General features: G+C 46.5%; 1 protein-coding gene across 1 annotated transcript in view; it reads left to right on the top strand.

The window, feature by feature from the left end:
* BRINP1 (BMP/retinoic acid inducible neural specific 1) overlaps positions 1 to 17,659 on the top strand; it is a 170,430-nt gene that overhangs the window by 138,996 nt on the left and 13,775 nt on the right. Inside the window, exons 6-7 of the mRNA XM_004775642.3 lie at positions 1,956 to 2,192; positions 6,489 to 6,711. Of these exons, the coding sequence (XP_004775699.1) occupies positions 1,956 to 2,192; positions 6,489 to 6,711 (460 nt within the window). The remainder of the gene's footprint in view (positions 1 to 1,955; positions 2,193 to 6,488; positions 6,712 to 17,659) is intronic.

The following is a 17,659-nucleotide window of genomic DNA, read 5'->3' as shown; positions in this document are numbered from 1 at the left end:
AGATGAGTGGGGAGTACTTAGAGGGGCCTGCCTAGCAGTGCCCAGCTTTTAACTGCCTCCTGGGTCCCTGCCTTAAGGCTTGTGCTGGAGGTGCCACCTTCTTTCCCACAGTGCTCTTCTGAACACAGTCTTTTTTAGCAGCCTGATGAAGATAGCTTCATTTAAAAAAAAAAATAATTGGGGGGGGGGGGTTGTAGAAACACAACTGTGAAGCAGAAGGAGAGAAATGTTGAGCGTATTCCGCAAACCCCTGGCAAGTAGGACGAGGAGGTGTCCCTGAAGCATGAGTGAGAAGAACATGCAATCCAGAGAACAGTCACTTTTCACACAGTGGGTTGTTAAACCGTTACCCGCATATGCATTCGCAGCTGAAACGGCCGGCAGCCCCAGATGAGGCAGAGAGAAATGTCTTAGGTGAAAGTGCTTCTGGGAATTCATTTAGCCCAGAGCTGTCTTTCTAGCTCCACGCCCTGGGCCATGGTCTGGTCTGCTCCCATCACAGGAGCACGAGAGTAGTGCACGCACCCAGAGAAACCTTTCTCCGTCCTCCGCTGTCAGGGTAAGACTTGGATTGGGCAGGTGTAGAGAAAAAGAGTATGGGGTATGGTTCAGAGTGTTCGTCCTCTAGCCTTGGGCTTGTCTAGCCTTGGGCTTGTCCCCTCCAGGGGGCCTTGGCCTCTTTGAGTTTAGAGCAAAGAAGAAAAAAAAAAAAAAAAAAGTCCTCCCTGATGTCATCCTGGACTGATGCTATTTTTATGATGCACTGGTCTTACTAAATTATACCACTGTCCTTATGTTACTCTTATTCTTACTATTACTCTTATACTCTTATATTACTCCTTATATTTCTCTCATGCTTAAAATTTACCAGTGTCTCCCCATTATCCACAGGATGAAGTCCTTAGCATACAATACTGCCCTGAGCCCTTTGGCACCTGTTCCCCTACAGCTCCGCACCCCCACCCGTCCGCATTCATTCCAGCAACTCCCAGACACACACCTCTCCACTCTTGCTCTTCCTTTCCTTAGAAGGCACTTCCTGTTCTTCTTTTTACATGAGGATCTCTTATTTACCTTTCAGACAGCCCCAGTGCCGTCTCCCCTATAAAGGCTTCCCTGCTATCCGAGCCAGGCTATTTGCAGCCTTCTGCTCTCCGGTCACCTCCTACGGCCATCTCTGCTGCAGGTCTATAAAGCAATGTTAGGGTGATGTGTGTCCGTGTCTATCCCTGCCGATTACACTGTAAACTCCCCAAGGGCAAGGATCATGTCTTTTTTATCTCTATAGACCTAGTGCCTAGCTCAGGACCTGTGCTTCATAAATAGAGTTCATAAATATTTGAAGAAAGGAACACAAAAGGAATGAAGGAAATAAGAAAAAAAAAATAATAAACAATGATCGTGCGATTTCACTAAGGGTTTTTTCCCCAAATGGAAAAGGCGTAGGCCACATTCAGCTTTGGCCTCAGTCCTAGTGTAGCAGAATAAAGTATGCCTTTCAGGGGCACCTGGGTGGCTCCGTGGGTTAAGCCTCTACCTTTCGCTCAGGTCATGATCTCAGGTCCTGGGATCAAGCCCTGCATTGGGCTCTCTGCTCAGCAGGGAGCCTGCTTCCCTCCCTCTCTCTCTTTGCCTGCCTCTCTACCTGCTTGTGATCTCTCTCTCTTTCTCTCTGTCAAATAAATAAACAAAATCTTTAAAAAATTAAAAAAAAAAAAAGGTATGCCTTTCAGGGGTGGCCAAGGTATGACTTGGAGAAGTCTAAGTAGGAGCATTGCAACTGGAGGCCTCGCCAGTGGGGCCCTGTCTGGATCCAGGCAGACCCAGAACTGTTTTGGATACAGTACACGGAAGAAGGCTAGCAGCTTCGGATTCCTACGCATCACCTTTCAAAACTGTTAATGAAACACCTTCCTTAACCTTTCTTTTTTGCCTTTCTTGCTATTCTCAAACAGGTCTTCAGATCATCTTCCCTCAGTATCTGCAAGAGAAGTTTGTCCAGTCGGCCTTGAGCTACATCATGTGCAATGGTGAGGGGGAGTACGTGTGTCAGAACAGCCAGTGTAGATGTCAGTGTGCGGAGGAATTCCCACAATGCAACTGCCCCATCACCGACATCCAGATCATGGAGTACACGCTGGCCAACATGGCCAAGTCTTGGGCCGAAGCTTATAAGGACCTGGAGAATTCAGGTAGAGAATCTAGTAGTACTATGTCAATGGTCCCGAGCCAAGATTAGGAAAGAAAATGGTCTAACTGGAATTAGGACCCACTGTGAGGGAATAGTCAGTGACCCCCAACTCTTTCACTTGGGAGGGAATGGAGCCCCATGTAGTAGCTGTCATGGAGGAGGTACTCAGTCAGTCCATTCAATGGAGTCATGAATCATGTAATTGAGTTTGTGGTCCTAAGATGTATTATCTCTACGGTACCCAGAAGATAGAGTAATGCCCCATAACACAGAGAAGCTTCTGGAGAATGGAGAGTCAAAATATCTGTATTGATTCCTGAGTGTGTGTGTGTGTATGTATGTGTGTGTGTAAATAGGTATATATATGTAGATTTTCATACCTGCACATGTAGGTAAAGAGCGATACAGATATGGATATCCAAAGAATCCACAGCTTGTCAAAGCTCAAGTGACTTTTCAGGTACTATTTCCAGCTTTTCGAGGTTAAGAAAATTCGTGGTCATGAATTTCAGGGGAGGAAAGTCAGTCTCCCGGGGCCATAAAGTGGGTGAGGGGCAAAGTTGGAGCTGTGCCTCCGTGGAGCTTCTAGTGAATGTGAAAGCCAGACATGAATCATATGACCATACAAATAGTTACAATATTTTAATCAGGCGTGTGAAGAAGGAGTGAATCCGTGCAGGGGGAGGCTGACGTGGCCAAGCCGGTTGGGCGGATCAGGAGAGGGGAGTTGGGGGAGAGCATCTGAGATGCAGAAATCAGTGGGTGAGTGCAGGTCAGCCAGTGAGAGGCCATCCCAGGGTGCCTAGGAGGGAGAAGACCGTGACGTGGTTAGCAGGATGGTATAGGTGGGAAAAACGGGGAATGTGCAGAGATGCAGAAATAGTTAGGGTTTGATGTTACGCTGGTTCTGTGAGTTGAAGAGTTGGGTGTTGAGATTCAAGAACTTTTTTTAGGTATGTTAGTTAGACAATTTGATGGACGCTGGTACCATTCACTGAGCTAGAACACCTTGGGAGGTTTGGGAAAAAGTACTGTGTGCTCAGTATTGGACATGAAAAGCTTGGGAAGCCTTGAGACTTCCATGAAGAGATGCCAAGTAAATACTTGGCATTTAACACCAGCTCAGGTATCTGCTAGCTAAATAAATGGACATATGCATTATAGTTTTTTTTTTAAACTTAATATTCCTTAAATTTATCACAACAACTGCATTGTAGTGAGTAGTAATATTCCTGCATCCTAGAGAACGGAGGGTGCCAAGACCCAGTGCCTTATCCAGGGCCCCATCGTTAGCAAATGACAGAGTTGGTGATGGAATCCCTGATTCCAAATCCAGGGCCTGTAAGAGCTTCTGGAACTTTATTAATTCTTCTTTACCCCCGAGGCCTCAGTTCCCTCATCTGATAATTGAGAGGACATGTTTGTGGTTTTCATATTTGAATTCATTTAAATGTTTCACAGAGAAAGCCTTTGATCGGACAAAATCATACCTTGGAGCCGCTGTGCACCCCAGGTGAAAGCTGAGCCATACTGAGCTGTGTTGGAAAACCGCTGGTTTTCATGAATTCAGCCCCCAGCCAGCGTGTGGAACCCACGATGCACGAGTGAGCCCGCGTTCCTGCAGCTCACATGGAGCCGGGGCCGCCCTAGAAACCTGCAGCCATCAATCCATTTAAAAAGTCCCAGGGATTCAGAGAAGAGAGGCTCCGGAAAGAAACATGATGGCCATTATTTGGCCTCAAATAAAAGAAGCATTTGATAAAATGTTTTTGCAGAGATTCTGCCAATTACTAAAAAGCAGAGGAGAGCGTTGGCTGTGTGCAACGCAGGAAAGGTCCTTAGTATCTAATCTTATTCCCAAGGAAGAGAAACCACTTTCAGGGGGTTGGCTGGGGGGTCGGACAGGAGACACAGCTGAGAAGTCGCAGAGTAGTTGAATAGGCCACAGAAATGATTTCCATGGCACACTTTCTCTCCACAAGAGCACACACTCGCTCCAGATATCCTGTACTTATCCATTTGGAATGGTTTTATGCATTAAGACAAGCTCACCCATCTCCACATGTATATGTGGCTTGTGCGTGTGGATTTTCCTCCTTTTCATTTCAGGCAATGGCCTTAAGGCCCCAGCCAACCAGGCACTTTGGAGAGATTAATGACCAGCCCAAAGGGAAAAGCCAATGATTCCTTCATGGCCAGAGTGCTGGTGGTCAGATAGAACCAATCTAGTTTACATACCCCAAAGGGGGTCTGTCTATACCTCCTTTACTGGGAGGGAAGCATTCTACTTTGAGTCAAGAAAATCAAATCATTTTAACTTTTAAATTATATACCCCTATCTGACCCATATTCAGGTTCATTGAAATGGCTGTTATATCCTTCGAGGTCAACATAGCCTAACACAGGAGGGCGGCATATCTTACACAGGGGCAGCCAAAGAGCACAGAGTCCTTCGGGCTAGGCCCCTGCCTCCAGCCAGCTCCTTGAATAAATCAGTCAGCCCAGCCGTCTTTTAGTCCTACACTGCCACACACCCCCGAACACTTTCTGTACATCAATAAGTGTTGAGACAGAGACAGTCTGATGTCACTCTCTCCAGATTTGCATGGGGTGCCGGGATACCTGTTTGACAGATGGAGAAACTGAGGTATTGAAAGCATGATGGTTGTACAGCTGCCGAAGGGACGAGATGCGGTCTGGTCTCTGACATGTCCGACTGTCAGTAATGACATGCCAGAAGTTTGGTGGGAGTCTGAGATTCCTGTTCTGAGCACCTTTTATTTACTTGTTTTTCTCCCAATCCACTGGTCCTCCTTACGTGTCGAGAGTAAGTGAATAGTGCTGAGGAAGGCCATTCAATTCAGAGCCTGGCCAGAGTTCTAACTCTACCATTTACTGGCTGTGTGACCTTGGGAAGTTAACTGACTTCTCTGTGTCCTAGTTTCTGTAAAAGGAGGCGCTAAAAGTACTTATATGGTTTAGGTGTAAAATCATTTATATAGGTTAGGTGTTTCAGACTGAGCATGGTGCTTATTGAAAGCTTATGTAGGCATTTTTTAAAATAAAATGAATGCCTAATGGATCTGAAATTTCCTTGTAGGTTTTACAACATGAAGTGAAAGTACTAAGCTGCAAAGTTAGATAGATAGATAGATAGATAGATAGATAGACCGATCCCTAAGCATTTCGTGCTTTTTTTTCCCTGTAATATGACCAACCCCTTAATTTTTTTCCCCAATAGTGGGGGGTTGGGATGGCAGGGGTGAATGTTATATTAAAAAAACAACAGCTCAGATTTGAGTCCTGCTTCTTGTCACTCGCAGGCTGTCCTACCTTCGGAAAATCGTTCCCCCACTCTGGGCCTCAGTTTCCCTCTGTGCAGAACCAGAAAGCTAGCCTAGGGAGTCTCTGAGGCCATGTCAAGTTGTAGCAAAGACTGAAACTCAGAAACACAGACCCCACACACCCTGAGGCAGAAAACTTACCCCGGAGACAAAAGATTCGCCCCATCTGTTCAGCTGGGATGTCCCCAAAATGGGATGTGACGTGAAAGGGTACGTAAGCAATCTCCAGCGGGACTGGATCACACAGTGGGGAGCTTGACCCATCTCCGTTCTCCCTCGCCCTGCGGATGACACCAAAGAGAACTTTTGAGTTGGTGCTAATGTAGTTTAGCACCTGTCTACCACTCATGACCTTCCTGTGTGTCTCAGCGAGAGCAGATGCAGGGGTTCAAGCATTTAACCGGCAAGAGTATCGGCCCAGGATCTGTTAAAATGGTTTTCATCAAATTTGTGTTTCCCACTTTGTTCTTTTTAACTTTAGCTTATTTTTTTATTATGTTCAATTAGTCCGGCTTTATCGCTCCCATTCTATTGAAAGTATGTGATGGAGGTTTTCCAATGCAAAAAAAAAAAAAAAAAAAAAAAAAAGAGAGAGAGAGAAAAGAAAAGGGTGGTTTAATTGATTTGGAAAAAAAATATTAAGTAACTCGAAAGACAAATGAGATGTGACTATCATTATCAAGCTGGCGTTCTGATGACCATAGTCTTTTTTCCATGGGGACCCACTCCCTTGTGAGCAAAGGAAAAGGACTTTCCATGAAGGTGGAGAGACCCTTGCATGGCGTGGTCAGAACAGTGAGGGCTGGAGCAGCAGCAGCATTCCTGGGCCCCAGAGGAGGGAGCTTTATTTGCAAGCCTGCTGTGTTCATAGGTGGGACTAAGCGTTGGAGACAACTTCAGAGGGTGGCTGCCCAGCACTCAGCACTTCTCTTTTGGGCTTTTTCTCTTGCTAGATGAGTTTAAATCCTTTATGAAGCGTCTCCCCAGCAACCACTTCCTAACCATCGGGAGCATCCATCAGCACTGGGGCAACGACTGGGACCTGCAGAACCGGTACAAGCTCCTGCAGAGCGCCACCGAGGCCCAGAGGCAGAAGATCCAGCGCACAGCCCGCAAGCTCTTCGGCCTCAGCGTCCGCTGCCGTCATAATCCCAACCACCAGCTGCCTCGGGAGAGGTAAGTGCCGCGTCTGCCTGCTCCATCTGCAGGCTCAGACTCGGGGCAAGTTTCCTTCTGTTCCCCATCCCCTACCGGGAATGCCAGCAGGAGATGCCCTTACAGCTGGCCAGCCAGGCATTGTGTGGCCCAGTCCAGCTGTTTCTTGGATCCTCTCTGACTTCTCTGCTTGGGCTCTTCTCTGCTTCTCTGTTCGGACTGTCCTTGGATTTCTCACTGTTTCCCAAATGTGCCCCAAACTTCCAGCCTCTGCCTCCGGTCTGATCCCTTGGACTGTGGAAGGGAACCGACAAGAACCCTGACTGCTAGGTGACATTCTTCTGGGTGCTCACAGTGTATTATCTATTTAACTTTAAAATTACTTGACAAAGCAGATTTGAGCATCCCTATCTTCTATGGTGAAGAAACTGGTTAGCTAATGGGTCAGCTACCTTTGGAGGGCCTTCGATGGGGGCCTGGAGTCAGTAGAGCAATCAAAGCACAGCCCGGGATCCATTTAAGGAGGCACTGCCTGGCTGGGTCATGGGAGTGCAAGGTTCTCACCTGAGAGTGAGAGGCTCCTTAAATGCCTGGATGCCTCCCTTGCCTCCCTCTGGGCTGACTGGACCAAAGCTCCCTGGTCTTTCTTCCCAGATCTCCCGGTATACTTACTGTCTCTGGAACCCAGCAGGAAGGAGGGTCAAACCCAGGCCTTTCAGACTCCGTTTTCACAGGGCATGTATGAGCTATCTCTGGGTCTTTCCTCTCGCAGCCCCACAAAGGGGTCACCAGCCCGCAGAAGGCAGACAAGGGGGCCCTGCACTCCGCCTCAGCCAGCACAGCTGTGCCTTTCTTCATTCCACACGTGGGGGTTTGGGGTTCAACTTTATTCAGAGAGAAGAGGTCCGCTCCGTAAAAGAGTAAGGCTAAGGGGCGCCTGGGTGGCTCGGTCAGTTAAGCGGCTGACTACCGGTTTCAGCTCAGGTCCTGACTCCTGGCTCCTGAGATAAAGGCCTGGGTTGGGCTTTGGCCTCAGCGTGAGTCTCTCCCTCTGCCCCTTCCCCTGCTCGCTATCTTTCTCTCAGATAAATACACATTTTTAAAAAATAAACAAAAGAGTAAGGCTAAGTCACATTTCCTTAACAAATTCACTGTCAACCACATGTTTATACATACGGTTTGTTAATGCGCCTTGGGCGGATCGAAGAACAAGCTCAGAGAGGTCAAGTGGCTGGTCCAGAGCTGCAGTGCACATCAGCAGTCCCCAGCTGAAGACGACTCTATCTCCAGGGTCCGAAGACGTTTTTGTCTTCAGGAATTTTGTGTTCAGGAATAGAAGGAATGCGGGCATGCTCCCGCACAAGGGCAGTCTCTGCAACAAAGACTTATCTTCTCCCAGAAGTCGGGGTGCTGAGGTATGGCAGCCCTGCCATAAGAGGAAGAGACCAGATCCCCCGGTTCCCTGATTCTACATTCTGTGCTCCTCATTATCCTGCTCTACCGGCACTCAGAGCTTAAAGACCACTACACTCATCCCAGCCACCTCTGTGCTCCTGCTCGTTTTCCTCTTATTTGTTCAGACCCCGATCAAATGCCACCTCCTCCATGGAGTCTTTCCAGATTGCACCAGCCAATACAGAAGGGTCCTTATTTTAAGTCCACGTTACCTTTTTTTTTTTTTTTTTAAGATTTATTTATTTATTTATTTGACAGACAGAGATCATAAGTAGGCAGAGAGGCAGGTGGGGGGTGTGCGGGAAGCAGGCTTCCCGCTGAGCAGAGAACCGGATAGGGGCTCCATCCCAGGACTCTGAGATCATGACCTGAGCCGAAGGCAGAGGCTTTAACCCGCTGAGCCACCCAGGCGCCCCAAGTCCACGGTACTTTAAAAACCCCTGCCTGTCTTCCCTGTTTCTCCGCTATGAGATCTCCTTATACACTTGTCTATGCTCATCTGTTTTTCCCATTCCTTCCAACTCTGAACCCATCACTTAGCACTAGTTTGGGATCATTTACTTTATAAACCAAAGAGAATTTGCTGTGCCCGTTGCTCAAGCGTTGCAGTGCCTCAAGAGCGGGAACTAGGAAAGGGGTCGCGTCACAAAAGGGCTTCCTCGCCACCTGCAGCTGGTACCCAAATCACCATGGTGAGTGAGGGCCTAAAGATTTCAGGTAGGCTTCTGTCACGTGACCTGCCTCGGGCGTGGGGCGGGGGCGGGGGGGGGCGGGGAGGTGTGGGGGGGTCGGAGCCAAGCACCATAAACCATGCTGTGAAGGATGTCGTTCAGAGGAAGGGTTCTGGTATCAATCACGAAAAGCTCCAGGTATACATAAAATTAGCTTGACAGGGCTGTCGTAGAAAAGTGCCACAGACTGAGTGGTTTAGACACCAGAAATTTATTTTCTCATAGTGCTGGAGGCTGGAAGTCTGCGACTGATGTGTCAGCAGAGCTAGTTTCTTCTCAGTCCTCTCTCTGTGGTTGTTCATGGCTACCTTCTCCCTGTGTCCTCACGTGCCATTCCCTCTGTGCATCTCTGTGTCCCAGTCTCTTCTTAGAAGGACACCAGTCCTACTAGGTTGAGACTCCCCGCCATGACCTAATTTTAACTTAGTTACATCTTCAAAGTCCCCTTTCTCTCCGCCAAGAGTGAAGCGGAGGAAAGGGAGGAACACCCCACAGAATCAGGGGGCTAGATCGAGGTCCTGCCTCCCCATCAGCGAGCTGTGTGACCTTCAGCCAATGACTTCCCTGTTCCGAGTGCAGATGTCCCCATCTCTTCCCGCGCGAGCTGTCAGGCCAGAAATGTCCCTCCGCCACCGGCACCTTCAAACACAGCTCACAGTGTTGCCGTCTCTCCTCCCGAGATGAGAAAACTTGCCCTAATCACAGCATCCCTCCTCTACTCACCTGGAGAGGATGTCTAGAATTCCACCTGGGCAAGTCAGTCAATTATGTTCATTTAACAACTATTGAATGCCGGGTACTGGGGGGTGCCAGGAACGGGAACTCGGCACCGCGTGGATTCCTCTGAAGCCTTCCCAGGAGAGCTGAACCTCCTTGCTGGCTGTGAGCGGCTTCCTGACATCCGAATCGGAGCCTTTAATGAGTGTTTCTCACACCAGCAGGCAGGGCACCTCCCCACCACGGAGCGGTGTCACACAAAGGTGCTAACACAGGGGACTTTGGGCCACCTGAGCTGAGCGAGCTGGAGTTTGCAAATGAGGCCACTGCTCTGCTGTAATTAGTTTGTGAGCCCGGCTCCAGGGGAGAGGAGTCCACCAAGCAGAGGCCATCGCTCCCATGGGTCCGGGATGCTTGCGTGCATCGCCGGAGTGTGGCGCTGTTCAGGCGGGGGTAGGAGAGGGACAGGGCATAGGGCTTTAACCCCACACGGACTGGGGTCCACATCATGGCTCCATCATTCACCATGAGGCTCTCTGGAAGAGAGCACCTCCCTGACAACAAGAGTTAATAACACTTGCCTTTGGGTTCAATATGAGGACGAAGATCGAACCATTTTTAAAAACCTATAAAATGCCTTGCTCCATGAAGAGAGGGGTCGGGGGTAGAGAAAGAGAGTGCTATCACTTGATATATGTTTTCTGAAGGCCAGGCACTGTTCAAAGCACCTGAGATGAATTAGCTCACTTCCTCCCTGATGCAACCTTAGGAAGTAGGTATTTTTGCTACCTTACTAGGTCTATTTTACAGGTAAAGGAATGGAGGCACAGAGAGTTTAATAATATACACAAGGTCAATAAATGTTAATTATTTTATTGTTACTTCAAAAAGGTGTTTACCTGTAAAATTAAGTGGTAGGTCAAGTCTAGATAATTGGGGCTTAGTTTTAAGGCATCCTGGAACCTTCACACAGGGCTGGAGAGCAAAAGGGGCATTCTGGTGATCCATTACTGCCAACAGACTCACCCCAGGACTTAGTGGCTCAAAACAACACTTTGTTATCAACTCTCAGTATTCTGTAGGTTCACAGGGGCACAGCTGGGGGTCTCTGAAGTCGGCCGGGGCTGGGCTTCTCTGAGGGCTTGACTGGACTGGACATCCAAGATGACTCACGCCCACAGCTGGCACACTGCTGGGAGTTCAGCTGAGGCTGCGGGCAGACTGCCTACACGTGCCCTGTCCATGTGGCCCAGGCTTCTGGCAGCACGACAGCATCTTCAGACCAAAAGGAAGCTGTACGACTTCTTATGTCTTAGCTCTGGATGTCAGATGGAGTCCCTTCCGCCATATTCTATGGGCCAACGTCCGGCCTGGATTCAAGGGAGTGAATATTGGGAGGGTCTGGGTCTTTTGGGGGCAGAGGAAATCTTTTTTGGAGATAGAGTATAAATAGAGCTAGAGGTGACCATCTTATATGTAGGGCAAACAAGATTAATTATAAAACCATAACAGCCTCTTACTGAGCAGCTATTACAACAAGCAGAAGAGATGGCTAAGTATAAAGATTGTAGAGTCAGACTGCCTGGGTTCAAAGCCCACACTGTTCAACGGCTTACCTGCAACCCTGGGGAAGTTAGCACCGGCTTTGAGCCTCAGTTTTCTCATGTGTGAAAGGGGCCTGGTAAGAGTGCCAACTTCCTAAGGCTGTTTTGAAGATTAGATGCTTTAATCCACATAAAATGCTTAGAACACTGTCTGGCACATGGAAAATATACAATACGTAACAGCTATTTTCCTTAGTTATTTTGACGAGCTACTGATTATTTTGCGTGTAACTTACTTAGCCTTGGTAATACTTAGTAAGTCTAAGTGTTTGTAATGATGACATACTGTATATCAGATATGTCATCTAGTCCTCATACTATCTCTACAAATTTGATGCCATTGGATTGGACTTATAGATGCGAGAACTGATGAGGCAGAGATATAATTAACTTGCACGAGGTCACAGGGCAGGTAAGTGGCAAGATTGGGATTGTCTTGCTGTCTCATTGGTTGTCCTTCTGGTCAAGGGCCATGTGCAGGTCCTGAGCAGTGTGAAGCGGCAAAGGTAGGCAGCTCTGTTTGGTTAGGGCGGCGTGGTTTGGGTGTATGATGATGCCAAAAGCAGGGTTAGCTCGTTAAGGTCACGGGGATGGGGATGGATTGAGATTAGAATTTCATAGCCTGGAACGTAGTGTGCTGAGATTTAGGAAATGGCCCCAGCTGTGGAACACTGAATCATCAATTCTGGGGCCCAGGCCACTTTATCTGGCAGCAGTACATCATCCCTGTTTATGAGTAGGGAAGTTAAGGCACAGAGATGTTAACAGACTTGCTGAAAATCACACCGCCCGTAAGAGGCAGGATTCAAACCCTGGCAGTCTTTCCCATAACTTCTGGGCTCTCCGACCTGTTGCCGAAGGTGATGGTGGTCCAGGACATTCGGATCCCCCGCCTACATACAAACTTCATGGTGTTGGAAATCACCCCACTGTCCTTGCAAAGAAGGGAAGGAGGACAGAGAGATGTCAAGAGAGAGGGAGAAGGGGGGGCAGGGAGAGGAAGGTAGGAAGGAAAGGAGGGAAGAAGGGGGAAGGGCAAGAATAAAGCAGCAGAAAATCAGCTTGGCCAGTGCCGAATTGAGCAGACTTCTATGCGATTCCATAAATGTTGACTGACCACCTGGCCTCCCAGCCCAACACTAGACACTTGGAAGGCACTTAAAGAAACAAGCAACAGGGCATTTGTCCTCAAAACATTATTTAGCGGCAGGGTGTGCTTTTGAAAAGGACACAGCTTTGAACCACGGGACCTGAGTTCAGGTCGCGGCGCTGCCCTTATGGGCCTGGATGGGCCATAGTATGCCCTGTATGGGCTTGCATGGGGCACATTAAATCCATAGTGGGTCTGTAGCAGGTGCTCCAGAAGACACCAGGTCGAAAACGTGTGCCTTGCAGGGGCAGGTGCCGGCTGAGCAGTGAACGGTGACACCTCACCTTTCACTAGGGCTGTTCTTTACCCATGTTCTTTATGGGAAGTCTGAATTAGAGCTCACTTGGGAAAATTTGAAACTTCAACAGTTTGAAAACAACTGGACTCCGTTACCTTGAGGTCTTGCCCAAGTGGAGGAGAAATATCACTCAGAGAGATTGAGAGAACCACAGTTCAACTCCAAAATGTTGATTTAAGTTCAGTAATTATGTCCTAGTCAGTTTTAATGAGTAGCCTGTAGTTCAAACTAAGATCTTTTGCCCCAAATTACAATGGCCTTTTTTTTTTTTTTTTTTGAGATTTTACTTATTTATTTGTCGGAACAAGAGAAAGCACAAGCAGGGGGAACAGGAGAGGGAGAGGGAAAAGCAGGCTCCTCACTGAGCAGGGAGTCCAAGGTGGGGCTCGGACCCAGGACACTGAGGTCATGAACTGAGCCAAAGGCAGAGGCTTAGCCTACTGAGCTACCCAGGTGCCCCTCCAATGGCCATTTAACTGTGTCTCCCAGAATCTATTGTACCCACTTTCCAGTCTATGTTCCACGAGAATGATTGAATGTCATTGAATGGTTGAATGTCAGAATGATTATATAAGAAGCAAATTCCATCTTGTGGCACCCTTGCTTAAAGCCTTTGGTAGCTAATCTCTGCTCTTAGGAGGAAGAGCAAAATCTTAAATTGACCTACAGGTCTGTCACAATCTGACCCCTGTCTACCTCCTGACTCTCTGTTGCGTGCCTCTTCTTAGCTGACACGGCTGTAACCCCACTAATCTTTCATTTCCCTCAATGCATATGCTTCTCCCACTCTGTAGGGCTTCACAGAGGCTCTTCCCTCTATCTGGAATGTTCTCTCCTTTTCCTCCACTGCAGTATCTATGGTCCTTGCACTAAAAGGGTGTCAGGACCTGTTTGACATGCTTTCCTAACATCCTGACTTCCCAAATGAAGCCCCAAACTTCAGTTTAAAATAATACCTTTGCTTATGTATTTATTAACACCTATCTGTCTTATGAGACTCTCAGCTCCAGACAAGTGTGTAAACCCACGTTCTTGACCCCTTTAACACCCTCATTTCCTGGCATGGGAATCCGCGCACAGTAGCTATTCAAAAAACATTGATCGCTGAATGGACAAACAAATTATTTTCTACCCGGAATGGGGTCCCAAAGGTATGGCGACATAATATTTTACAATGGTGTCCCGTTTCCATATAAATAACTTAAAGATTTTTCCACATATACGGGTAGGGTTGGATTGTCTTCCTCATTCATAAGTGAGGAAACTGAGGCCAGAAGGGGTGACGTGACTTGTCTCAGGTTACCCAGGGGATTCGTGAACGCACCAGGATTAAAACGGACGCTCTCAGACTGTGACAGTCCCAGCACTATGGTCAGATGGAAACTGCAGATGGAGATTGTCTTCAGCTGACCTGGATCCAAATCCTGAAAGTATTTCTTGCTTCATATGAGACTTTGTGTGAAATGTACCCTATTGAAGAAAAAGAGAAAAAAGAAACAAAAGGGAGACAAAAATAGGCACGTCCCAGAGTCTATGAAATTCACTGAGATGAAGAAAAATCCCTAACGCGGAGTAGGTAGTTAATGTCAGTGTGATTTGGTGTTTCTTTGCAGCGTGCTGTCACCTGATTTCTGCAGAGGTTAGAGTGTTGTAAGGCAAAGCAGATCCATGGCTTTAACTTGAGGGTGGGCGGTATAATTATTGGCATTTTCCGATGACTCTTGGTCTTTGGTTTATTTTTACTTCTCAGATTCACATGGCCTTGACCCAGCAGTCCGGGCCTTCGCCAAGCACAATGTAATTATGCATTGTTGAGATGAAAATCTCTTAGGGGCGTCCACCTCAGGCTCCAATCCTGGGGCCGTAGCTTCTGAACCCATGTCAGCTTTTAACATATTTCCTGCTCCACATGGTGTTTAATTGGTGTCTATGGAAAGATTCTGGTGACCAAGATAATTGTTAGCCTTATTATGATGACCCTCAGTCTCCACACTGGTTTTGATTCTTCTCTCTGAACCCTATAGTTACTTGCCTGGGGATTTAATCTCCATAGACTCCTGCAGTGGGGCAGAGAGATAGGACTTCTTATATTTTATTGAACTGAAGTCAGGTTTAGTTTATTAGACTGACAGTGTCTGCTCTGCTACTTATGACATGTGTGACCTCCACAATCTCTAAACGTACCCGAGTCCTCTGTTTCCTCATCTGTACATTCAGGATAATAAGAATAGCTACCCCGTAGAGTTGACGTCCCAGTCAATTTATAGGATATATGTGAAAACCCTTGGTAACTTATAAAGAAATGTGCAGGTACAGTATTATTATAATCAGGACCACCGGGGTAGTCAACCCTAGATATTTGATGAGGACACTATTTCCGCCTTCAAGAAATAGATGTTTCCCCTGGAGGAGACAAATCGTGAGCCCGACCACATGTGACAATACGGTAGAGAGGCAGTGGGATTTAAGATACCTAAGACTTCACACACTCTGGAATCTGATAGGCCAAGAAGAAGGTACATTTGCTAACAATGTAAATTTGGCACAGTATTAAAGTATCTGAGCTTCACTTTTCTAATTGGTATGGTAGAGATAAAAATAATACCTAATGTTAGAAAATCAGTAAAAGAACATGTATGCCACTTTTAGCAGATAGTAAGGTGTCAAAGCCCACGGCTCCTTATCAGACAAAATTAGAGACCAATAATTTGTCAGTTAATTGCAAAAGTTAAGATTAAAAATAGGGAATCCTAAAATGTATATACATGCCGCACATATCTAAACACATTTTATTTTAACTTAAAATATATACATGCATATTCCTTGGCCAGCCTTTTGAAGCAGGGCCAGAATCTTTTTTGAGGATGCTGGTATATTCTGTTTGACATTTTACTGGCTTTCTTGCATAAACCACACCCGTCATTGTATATCATTTCCAACTTTTGTTTATTCAAAGTAGAGCAACAGTTCAAAGACTCTTAGGAAACAGTCTAACCATTTGCAGATTTTCACATCCCCCTCCTAATCATTTTCAGGTACTTCCCCTTTATTTCGATCGATGGCATTTTTCCCCCCTAGCAAATGTCTTTCTAGAATTTGTTCATGGAATTCAAATTAGTTTCCACAGAAAAGACAGCTCATATTTAATTGATTTATTTGACTTTGACTTCCATGGTATAATCACGGCAAATACAACTGGCATAAGCACATGTGGGAACAAACGTGCTTGTTACTTGGAGGGAACAGAGACATGCGGGCTTTGTCGGCTCATAGCCAACCAGCTGTGAGTATTCCGTGAGCATCACGCATTTATCTGATGGAAGGGAGAGTGTCAGCTGTGTGACAAGTCACTCGCATGAAGGTCAATTACACCAATTTGTCCTGAGACAGAAGCTCTTACTCCTACTAACTTGCCACTGTTAGTGGAACAACTTGCTCAAGGTCATAGAGTAAGAGAAAAAAAAAAATAATGATAATAATAGTTCACATATATATCGGGCACATTTTTAAATTTTATTAAAGATTTTTATTTATTTATTCGGCAGAGATAGAGAGAGATCACAAGTAGGCAGAGAGGCAGGCAGAGAGAGAGGGAGAAGCAGGTTCCCTGCCAAGCAGAGAGCCCGATGCGGGACTTGATCCCAGGACCCTGAGATCATGACCTGAGCTGAAGGCGGAGGCTTTAACCCACTGAGCCACCCAGGTGCCCCACAGGCACGTTTTTAAGTGCCTTATGTGTGTTTACTCATTGCATCCTTACAACAAGCCTATAAAAGAGATTCCATTGTGGTTCCTATCGTAAAAATAGGTTGAGGGCCAGTAGAGGTAAGAAGGGAGAGAAATACATTCCTACTGGGGAAGACTGGAGAATCCCCCTCGCCTCTTTGCCTGCGCTAATCTATTCATCCTCTAACTTTCAGATCAAACCCCCTTTCTCAGGGATAACTACCCAGACACATGGGACCAGTTTGCAAAGCCCTACGGGATGTCTTTACTACATCCTGCATGGCAGTTTTTCCCAACACTTGGCACATTTGCAATTGTGTTTCATCCCAGACTGCCCCATCCTGACCACAGATTCCATGAAGACAGCAGCCGGCCTTTCCCCCCAGCTCACAGTGACAGATCAAGTGGCCCCGCCCACCGTGATACAGTGTTTGCTGAAGGAGTTTTTGAGATGGAATTTGAGGGTTGATGATACTTTGCACTTGGGATGGAGAGAATGGTTTTCTATTCCGGAAAACGACACTATCAAGAATTGACTGTAAAATTAATTCTATCCAGAGTGAGAAATCACAAAACAGGAAAAAAAAATAAAGAAAAAAAGAACATGAGTACATGGGCTTAGAACCCGACAGTCTGGCATTAAATCCTGGGGTGAGCTGTGTGCTCAGTGTTTTCTGGTCCTAAGTGCCATCATCTGTAAAATGAGGATAATAACAGGGCATTCCCCATTCAAGTTATTGTGAAGATTACCTAAGATATATAGGCAGTGTTCTTAGCATATAGTAGGTGGTCAATAAACATTAGCTTTTATGAATTTTTCTTCATTGTTATTAAGATTAGACACATATATTGAGATGGAACTATGGAGGAATTGAATACCTAACTATGGAGTTTGTATATTATCATTTAGCTGATGAGTAGCTACTGGAAGAAAAAAAATTAGAAGGAATGTTCTGGTTTAGTAAAAGTTCTCTGCTAGCCATTTGAAACGGACTTTCTCTCCCAGGTGTAAAAGGATTCACTGTTTCTTCCCTGTGTTCTTTACCACTGAACTGTGGATCTCAGCAGTGGCTCTCAAACAGGAGTGGGCATCCTGATTACCTAGCAGGTTTTTTGAAAAATAGACTGCTGGCCTCACCCCCCGAGTTTCCGATTCAGCAGGTGTGGGCTGGTTCCTAGGATGATACTGAGGTTGCTGGTCTGGGGGCTACACTAACTTTGGATTAGAATATTCCCCTCACTGCTATAAATATAGTGTCCCTTCACTCAGTAGAAACTAAGCAAAAAT

Source organism: Mustela putorius, unplaced genomic scaffold (genome assembly GCF_011764305.1).
Source record: "Mustela putorius furo isolate JIRA1106 unplaced genomic scaffold, ASM1176430v1.1 tig00000596_pilon_pilon_pilon, whole genome shotgun sequence".
Classification (NCBI taxonomy): Eukaryota; Metazoa; Chordata; class Mammalia; order Carnivora; family Mustelidae; genus Mustela; species Mustela putorius.
The sequence above is the reverse complement of the archived record's forward strand: the minus strand, read 5'-3'. Positions and strand labels throughout refer to the sequence as shown.